At 40.2% G+C, this 9,270-nt stretch overlaps 1 protein-coding gene across 3 annotated transcripts; it reads left to right on the top strand.

Moving 5' to 3' along the window:
* The first annotated feature begins 133 nt into the window (after positions 1-133).
* Positions 134-9,235, top strand: LOC111811631 (homeobox-DDT domain protein RLT2-like). 3 transcript variants are annotated; one of them, XM_023698573.1, is made up of 20 exons: positions 135-842; positions 950-1,405; positions 1,556-1,638; positions 1,734-2,174; positions 2,245-2,334; positions 2,415-2,579; positions 2,665-2,887; positions 3,124-3,224; positions 3,441-3,527; positions 3,620-3,772; positions 3,874-4,029; positions 4,203-4,415; positions 4,492-4,930; positions 5,030-5,166; positions 5,256-5,795; positions 6,104-6,488; positions 6,588-6,664; positions 6,755-6,859; positions 7,249-7,509; positions 8,169-9,235. In XM_023698573.1, the coding sequence occupies exons 1-20, from the start codon at positions 728-730 to the stop codon at positions 8,964-8,966; spliced, it is 5,025 nt and encodes a 1,674-aa protein (XP_023554341.1). In that variant the 5' UTR covers positions 135-727; the 3' UTR covers positions 8,967-9,235. The 3 variants fall into 3 exon arrangements, with proteins under 3 accessions (XP_023554342.1, XP_023554341.1, XP_023554340.1); XM_023698572.1 differs by having other exon boundaries at positions 4,492-5,166; XM_023698574.1 differs by lacking the exons at positions 7,249-7,509; positions 8,169-9,235 and adding an exon at positions 6,936-7,124 and having other exon boundaries at positions 134-842; positions 4,492-5,166.
* Positions 9,236-9,270: the final 35 nt, after the last annotated feature.

The raw sequence follows: 9,270 nt of genomic DNA, 5'->3' as shown, positions 1-9,270 counted from the left end.
ATGGCGAGAAATTTCTTCTGACTCGCCACTGCCTCTTCTGCTACTGCTACTGCCGCTTCCTATGCTTTCACTACTGTTTGATTTTGGGTTCTGTTTCCCTTTTTTCCTTTTCTTCTTTTNTTTTCCTTCTTCTTCTCTGTATTTAATCCTTAAATCAAACTGGGTTCGCTTATTATATTTTTATTCATCTCAGTTCCAACATCAATTTCAATGGCGAGAAATTTCTTCTGACTCGCCACTGCCTCTTCTGCTACTGCTACTGCCGCTTCCTATGCTTTCACTACTGTTTGATTTTGGGTTCTGTTTCCCTTTTTTCCTTTTCTTCTTTTCCATTTTTTGTTCGTTTCCAGTCATGCCCACATCTCAGTCACACTTGCTTCTCTTGTTTTGATTCTCCCTAGAGAGAGAGAGAGAGAGAGACGTCTATCTATCACTCTTGATGGAACGAAACCTTCCGTCAAAACCTAATTCCATTATTCTTTAATGGGAGAGAATGCTTTAAGATCACCAAAAGATATGTAGCTCTCTGCTTCTTCTACCCTCTTCTTCTTTTTCTCTTTTGTTTGCACTTGCCGTGATGCTCTGGGATTTTTCCTTTTTCGGGTATGAAATGAATTTAATGGGTGAGAGATTGAGTATTGTGTGGTGGTAACTTGGGTTTGGCTGTTTTGTTATTTTGGGGTTTCTGGGTGGGTTGGGGGAGGATTGGAGCTTTGTCTTGTTGACAATGGAGGTTAGTTCTGAGGGAGAGAAGAAGCCACCACCACCTGTGGAGGCGACGAAGACCAAAAGGAAAATGAAGACTGCTTCGCAATTGGAAATTCTTGAGAAGGCTTATATGGGTGTGTGGTTTCTTTGTTATAACTTCTTTTCTTTGTGGAATGAACGAATGGTGGTTGTTCCTTTGTTGAGTTTATTGTGAATTGCATTTGTTTTGATGTTGATGTAGGGGAGCCTTATCCATCGGAAGCACTACGAGCTGAGTTGTCGGTGAAGCTGGGATTGTCGGATAGGCAATTACAGATGTGGTTCTGTCACCGGAGGTTGAAGGACCGGAAGCCGCCACCAGTTAAGCGACCAAGGATGCCTTCTCCAACCATGACGGTAGCTGCAGATGTGAACCCAGTTGGGGGAAGTGGTGAGAAGAATGAGAGCACTTCAGGATTGGGGAAAGGGTCAAATGCATATGCTCATCCAGTGGACGTGAGGCCTGGAGTGGCTGTTGCGAGGATTGGCCTTAACTTACCTTCAATGAACAGATTCTATGGGTCGCAGCAATCTATTGCAGAGCTTCGGGCCATTGCTTTAGTAGAGGCTCAGCTAGGAGAAGCTTTGAGGGAGGATGGACCAATTCTTGGCATGGAGTTTGACCCTCTGCCACCAGGGGCATTCGGGGCACCGATAGGTAAGATTGGTTATTTGTCCATGATTTCAGTTGTTCTTTAGGAATTTTGGATAATCTGTTTCAGGGTCGTTGTGTTTACTGCTGTTTGTGCTTTTGCTAGTAAATATTATTGTTTTCAGACACTTGAGTGAGTGTTTCATGTTGCTATAGGAGTCACTGCTGTCAGTGATGATGAGAAGAAAACCGGACAGTTTTTTGAGGTTAGTAAGCAAAGAGATATAGAGCAGATTGAGGTCAGTCTTCCTTCTTTCATTCACATATTATCACTCTTTTGCTCTGAAATGAAGCTAAAACGGTGTGTCTTTCCTTTGTCCTTTTTATTTCATAGCATCATCAGATGTCTGGGAGGACTTTGCACGAATACCAGTTTCTTCCAGAACAGCCAACTGCAAAATCTGATGAACACGAGAGAGATATCTCATCTTACCAGTATGGTACTCATGCAAATGTTCATAGTATCAGCAGGACTCTGCCGATGGCTTCTGGACACTCATTTTTGCATGGACATGAACAAATGTCCTCCAGCTATTGTTCTCAAGTTCAGATGCCCAACCTGAGTATAGTTGCTCAGCAAAGCAGACGGAGCCACAACTTATTATCTTCCATGGGCGAGCATGATAATAGTTTATGCAGGAGTTCTCTTGTAAATATTTCTATGAATCCTCTATATGGCACTCACTCAACTGCTCATCCAGAATTTACATCCATTCTATCTGATAAGAGGGTCGTTCGTGGAAACAATGTTGTATGGATTGAAAAGAAGAGCAAGGTATAGTGAAGATGTTATAATTTTATAGTTTTTACAAATAAAAATTTATTTCTGTATTTGTTTCAACAAGAATGATGAGGCCAGAATAGCACGGGAAGTTGAAGCTCATGAGAAAAAGATGCAGAAAGAACTAGAGAAACAAGATGCTCTGAGGAGAAAGGTCTTATATTTATCTTTTGTGAATTATGCCTTGCATGTTTCTTGTGGAAACTCAACCTTTTTTTCTCTCTCTCTCTCTAGAGAGAAGATCAGATAAGGAAAGAAATGGAAAGGCATGACCGAGAAAGGCGAAGGGAAGAAGAAAGACTGTTGCGTGAGAAGCAAAAGGAGGAAGAAAGATGCCTAAGGGAGCAAAGGCGTGAAATGTTGAGGAGAGAGAAGTTCTTGCATAGAGAGTCCATTAGAGTCAGTTTGGTGGCCCATAGCTAATTGTATTCTTCTTGTTTTATTAATTAAGTGATTTACTTCCCCAAAATGTATATATATTTAGGCTGAGAGAATTAGACAGAAAGAAGCACTGCGCAGGGAAAGAGAAGCGGCAAGGCTTAAAGCTGCCAATCAGAGGGCCGCTGCTCGCCAGATGGCTAAGGAATCAACAGAACTTGCTGAGGATGAACGCCTGGAACTCATGGAGTTAGCTGTGTCAAGCAAGGGATTACCTTCAATAATGTCTCTTGATCAAGAAACTTTAGAAAATCTGGAGTTATTTAAAGGTTTATGTTTCTATTAACTTCCTTGATTGTTTAAATTCATTGACTATCAAGAATGTTCTTTCCCTTGCACGAAGTGATCATTTTACACGTGATTACTTGTGAGCTTTAATTTAGTGACAATTCCAGCAGTTTAGAAAAATTGAGTATCCAAAGTCATTTTTTCATTATGTAGGCTTTGGCTTTTCAACTTCTTTTCATTATTCAGCAACTTAGCTATTGACATAAGTTACATGTAGATATGCGGCCAAACTTTCCCCCTGAATCTGTGCAAATGAAAAGGCCTTTTCCAGATCATCCTTGGATTGAATCTGAAGCGAATGTGGGAAACCTTCTCATGGTAAGATTTATTAGGTGTTCTATTTGTTTTCATTCTTTTAGCATTGATTGAGAGTGGAATTTATACTTTATAATTGATGAGAGTATTCTGTTCCCTCTGGCTGGGAGGCATATATTGCCATTGAAGAAACTGTTCGAAAATGATCTATTATATGAATGCTGAACTGTTATGTGTATTTCTAGGATATGAATGCTGAACTGTTATGTGTATTTCTAGGCGTGGAAGTTCTTGGTTACTTTTGCTGAGGTTCTTGGCCTTTGGCCTTTTACTCTTGATGAGTTTCTTCAAGCTTTTCATGATCACGTAAGTTCTTGTCTTAAAACTTTCTTTATCTATAACCCGACTTTTGAATCTGCCTTGTGATACTCATCATTTATTGCCCTACAATATTTCAGGACTCAAGGTTATTAGGTGAAGTACACATTGCTGTTCTGAAATGCATCATAAAGGATATTGAGGATGTTGCTAGAACCTCCTCTATAGGTCTAGGATTCAATCAGAGTAGCGGGGCCAACCCTGGAGGTGGCCATCTGCGAATAGTTGAAGGGGTGAGGCTCCTTGGTGGTTATTACTACTCTTAAAGTTTGTCCATGTTTCTAATATGGTTCTTTGTTCACCATCAAGTTGCGTTGTTGGCACTCTATATCAGGCATATGCTTGGGGTTTTGACATATGCAGCTGGCAGCAACATTTAAATCCTTTAACATGGCCTGAGATACTTAGACAGTTGGCCTTATCAGGTGGGTTAGGTCCTCAACAGAGGAAAGGGGGGAATGCTGAACCAGCACATCATGATGAAAATGAGGTGAAATTCTTTTGCCCAGCTTTGAAGAATGTGGAAGCTGCTGACTAGGCTTTGTTTTCTTTTATTGTCTCTGTTTAACATATGATCTCTTATCAGGTGAAAAAAGAATACTGTTTTTTTTTATTATTATTAAAAAGGGTTCCTATTTCTATTTTCTCTTGCTCCTTGTAAAGCAGGGTAATGATGCTGCAGACATCATTTCAAATTTACGCAATGGTTTGGCTGCAGAAAAAGCTGTTGCTATAATGCAAGAAAGGGGATTCTCCAATCAACGCAAATCTAGGCATCGATTGACTCCTGGAACTGTAAAATTTGCAGCTTTCCATGTTCTTTCTCTTGAAGGAAGCAAAGGTCTTAATATTGTTGAAGTTGCAAATAAAATTCAGGTACTTGGTCAAAATTAAACGTCTGAACTTCATCCTTTCTAATGTTTACGCTACTAATTTGCCGTTTCTTTTCAAGAAATCTGGACTTCGGGATCTTACAACAAGCAGGACACCAGAAGCTTCTATTGCTGCTGCATTGTCTAGAGACTCAAAATTATTTGAAAGGACTGCTCCTTCAACGTATTGTGTCCGCTCTCCCTATAGGAAAGACCCTGGCAATGCAGATGCCGTACTTTCTACTGCAAGGGAGAGAATTCGCACATTCAAAAGCGGGATTTTGGATGGTGACGATGCTGAAAGAGATGATGGCTCAGAAGTTGATGTTCCTGAGGATGCTGAAGTTCATGATTTGGGCACTGGAGGAAATTTAACAAAACAACATCAAAGTCCTGAAGTATGCCCTCTAGATGAAATGACTTCTGTTGCAAGTGGAAATGGATGTAATGAGATTAGAGATATTTGTAAAGTCGGTATGGAGAATGGTGGTCCTTATACATCTATCCTGGACATCAAAGGTAGGGTAAAGGGGGAAGAAAGTCCTCCCGTTGAACAACCTATTTATATTTCTGGAATTTGCACTGGTCAATATCAAGAAGATTCAACTTCTGATGAAGGTGATCATGGTGAACCTTGGGTCCAGGGTCTTACTGAGGGAGAGTATTCTGATCTTAGCGTTGAGGAGCGACTTAATGCACTATGTTCATTAATTGGAGTGGCACTTGAAGGAAACTCAATGCGAATCGTCCTTGAAGTATGTCTCTGCTGCACTTTTGACATAACTTGATAAAAACGCCTTCAGTCCTTTTGTTTCTTTCATCTTATGGATTCCATGTCTTACAGGAGCGTCTAGAGGCTGCAAATAGTTTGAAGAAGCAAATGTTGGCAGAGGCGCAAATTGACAAGCGACGCATCAAAGAAGAGTACGTCTTGCAGATCCATGACTCTTCGAGTGTGGGAAACAAGTCTGAATTTAAAACTACGTCGTCATTGGATGCAACAAGGCTCAGTGCAATTCTAAATATTGGGGAAGAAAATAGAGAAGGACCATTAGACACTGGTTTTCAGCAAGAGGACTGTCATAGTTCACATAATAATTGCCCCTCGGAAGGACTGCAAGTGCAAGATGTACTTGTTGTGGCAGATAATTCACAGCTTCAACATTCAGTAGTAGCGGTTGAAAAGTCAAGGTCACAAGTGAAATCTTATATTGGACACAAAGCAGAAGAGATGTATGTGTATAGGTCTTTACCTCTTGGTCAGGATCGAAGGCGTAATCGATACTGGCAGTTTACTTCATCTGCTTCTCGAAATGAGCCTGGTAATGGCAGAATTTTTGTTGAGTTGCATAATGGGTCTTGGAGGCTTATCGATTCTCCTAAGGTATTATATGTCAAATTCTTACATGTAACATAACTAATGCTTTAACTAAAGTTTTGATGCATCACTCTTAACTAAAATTCAAGTGAATGTGAAGCAAAATTTCACTAGCTGCTGCATTGTCCGATATCATCCCCAAAAAAAAAAAAAAAAAAAACNAAAAAAAAAAAAAAAAGTCTCATTAGGATGATCCCAATTAACTATAAATTCAGATGTAATGATCCATTGTTCATCATATCTATCGAAGATTGCAAGCGTGGCTAAGGTTCTCTGCTTGTTGATTTTTATTGAACTATTGGATGTCCATGCAGGGATTTGATGCTCTCTTAGCTTCTTTGGATGTTCGTGGGATCAGGGAATCTCATTTGCATCTCATGCTACAAAAATTAGAAAAATCTTTTAAAACAGCTACTAGGGGGAATATACTGCAAGATAGCCAGAGGACGGGTGAAGATGCTGCTGGCCAGCATTGCAATGCTCATAATAATGGTCCTAGTAGTACTGTATATGCAGATAACCATGATGGATTTGAAAGTTCAACATCCTTCAGAAGTGAGGCTGAAGAAACTGGTTCAGATACGACCGAATCATTAAAGAGATACCTTGATTTTGAGAGCTGGATGAGGAGAGAGTGCTTCAATCTTTCAGTTCTATCCGCAAACAAACATGGAAAGAAGCAGGGCACACAATTACTAGGTATTTGAGATCTTTATCAATTCATTTATTCTGAAAATTTCCACCACTGCCGTTCTTCCATCTTCTTATATTTTCCTGAACACATGGTCCAACGTATAGAGAACATTGGTCTATCTTGGTGTTCATCTTCCCCCTTGAGGATTAGATTACTTAAGATGCTGTTGACTTTGATTGAGGTGAGTTCCCTTCAGTTGTAGTGTAGCTTAAACTATTAATGTTGACTGTCATTTATGGTGCAACTGTCATTTTTCTTATCTGGCGCATAGGTTTCCATTCCAGGGGAAGCTTTTCAACCATCCTGGACAGATTTCGAAAGAAAAACTTGGAGTTCAAAACTTCTGTCTTCATCCTCTGCTGAGGACGTTCTTCAGGTTAATATCTAAATGCACTTGATCACCTTTTCCCTTTTTCATCCGTGCCACGCCCCCACTAAAATCATTTTGTTAAATGATGCACTATTTCGTTATACCACAACTATAAGATGTAAGGAAGTTCAACAATCTCGAGAGTATGTGTATGCTACAAGAGTGACGGTTCGCTCCTTGTTCATTGGGACTCATTGGGACACGACCAATATGACTCCTACTTGGGCACCCCTCCATTTTATACTATTAGTTTTGGTATTCATTTTCCGGATGTCTTGGTTCTGATATTTGTTAGTTATGGTATTCATTTTATACTATTAGTTATTGTTAAGGGATTTTCCCCGTATTTCTTTAGTTAATCTTTTGCATTTGTTTCCTAACATCCTTGCTTTCAGATTCTGACTCTGTTGGAGAATGGCATTAAGCGGGACTTTATGTGGTCTAACTATGAGACCACCTATGAATTGTTGGCTTGCGTCAACCCACCAGGAAATTACACTTGTCATAGTTCTTTCCCTGAAACAGTACCAGTTCTTCCATGGATACCACTTACAACGGCTGCTGTGGCATTGAGGCTTTTGGAATTTGACACTTCCCTCTCTTACAGTCTGCAGCAGAAAGCTGAGTCTCAAGCTCAGGGGTCAATGGACATAAAAGTGAGTCTTTCATGTTCATGTCCTGAATTTAGACTAAATCAAATAGACTGCTTTTGTCATTGTGCGTTCTTAACTTCATTGAGATATAGAGGTAGAAAGTATTGTCCCTCTCTAAGAAGGATGGACACGGGACACAACTTGAATACGTTTAGACTTACAAATCTGAAATGTGGTTACTTGGATGCAAGAGGGAGAGGGAATACAATTTTTGTATACATGTTTTGCAACTTTGCGGGTCTGAGTTTTTCATTCACATTTACATTTATACAAGATAGGGAAGCAATTACCGAGTTAACAAGCTACACAACTTGTGGCCGTGTGAGATCCCACATCGGTTGAAGAGGGGAATGAAACATTCCTTATAAGAGTGTGGAAATCTCTTCCTAGTAGACGTGTTTTAGAACCTTGAGGGGAACTCCAGAAGGAAAAGCCCAAAGAGGACAATATCTGCTAGCGATGGGCTTGGGCCGTGCCCCAAATGTGTTTAGAACTTGTTTGAGCATGTTCACGTTGTCCAAACCTGCAACAGTACTTGTAGTACCTTGACATGGCTTATTATTCTCCTAACGCTAAGTTCATTGGTAGTACGAGTAAAAACTCATTCCAAGTTTGTTGGATTTAGTTCTGATCTGACATCATTCTTTCATTATTTTTTTTAGCCCTTGTCAGATTCTGCAACTGCTGTAATTTCAAATGAGCATGTCAAAGAAGCAAACTTGATATATGGCGGGGTTGGACCCTTAAGCTCTGATTATGGACAACTAGATAGCAAAAGAGGACATGGACGTATCAGAGGTGGAAAATCACATAAAAGAACCAATAGCATGAGGCCTGTATCTGATAAGAGCACTGGCAACAACCGAAAAATATTAAGGCAGGTGCTTATGTGGGAGGACGGACAGGTGGAAGAACAGGGAGGATTTAGGCGCGGTCGTCGGAGTGCTAGAAGCAGGCAAAAATCAGGAAGGAAGATCAAGTTTGGCTCTGAGGGAGGTCATCCTGAAGAAACAATCAATGAAACATCAAAATTATCTCTGGACAACAGTCATGAATGGAATGATGATCAGAACACAAGGATGCTGCAACGAAGTGATGGAAGTCCAAGCAGTTCTGATAGGTTGATTTCCATCGATAACAGTGGTAGAGTGGAATATGATGATATGCTGGTAGATGACCGTGCTCGATCTTGGCAAGCTGGCTATCTACCGACTAGCCGAAGTTACGAAATAGATGAAGACAGAGAGGATGATCTCTCTGCTGATGGAGAGAGGGGTAACACCATGGACGAAGAATACAAAGAGTATGATCTTTCTGATGGAGGGAGGGGTAATGTCATGGACGAGGAACGAGATCTTTACGTTGAACACTATACGGATGGGGAGTACAATGAAGAAAGTAACAGGAATTTAGAGGATAATATGGAATTGCAATCCGCCTCCTCAGATTACAGTAACTGAAACAGGATTTGTGTTCTTTGTTGGATTTAAAGGCAGTGGCACAATCCTGAAAATGGAAGTGGATAGCTACCTAAGGACTAATGCAATGTCATTGTACAATACCATCCTGTTCATCTTGCAAGCTGAAGCTGATGATTAATAAGAATATGTACGTTTTCTAACAAAAGAACAGACATTGTCATTTTAATAGCTTTATTATCACCGCCACAATGAATGTACATCGCCCTCTTTTCAGTAGGCATGATATGAGATAACTAAAATAGTTCTACAGAAGTTCAGAATCTCCATAATCAGATCTCTCCAG

Source organism: Cucurbita pepo, chromosome LG15, assembly GCF_002806865.2.
Source record: "Cucurbita pepo subsp. pepo cultivar mu-cu-16 chromosome LG15, ASM280686v2, whole genome shotgun sequence".
NCBI lineage: Eukaryota > Viridiplantae > Streptophyta > Magnoliopsida > Cucurbitales > Cucurbitaceae > Cucurbita > Cucurbita pepo.
The sequence above is the reverse complement of the archived record's forward strand: the minus strand, read 5'-3'. Positions and strand labels throughout refer to the sequence as shown.

Coding starts and splice junctions, on each gene's coding strand:
- LOC111811631 (XM_023698572.1), top strand. CDS start 728: ATGGAGGTTAGTTCTGAGGGAGAGAAGAAGCCACCACCACCTGTGGAG. Junction 2,888..3,123: donor AAATCTGGAGTTATTTAAAG/GTTTATGTTTCT, acceptor AGTTACATGTAG/ATATGCGGCCAAACTTTCCC. Junction 4,030..4,202: donor CACATCATGATGAAAATGAG/GTGAAATTCTTT, acceptor CTCCTTGTAAAG/CAGGGTAATGATGCTGCAGA.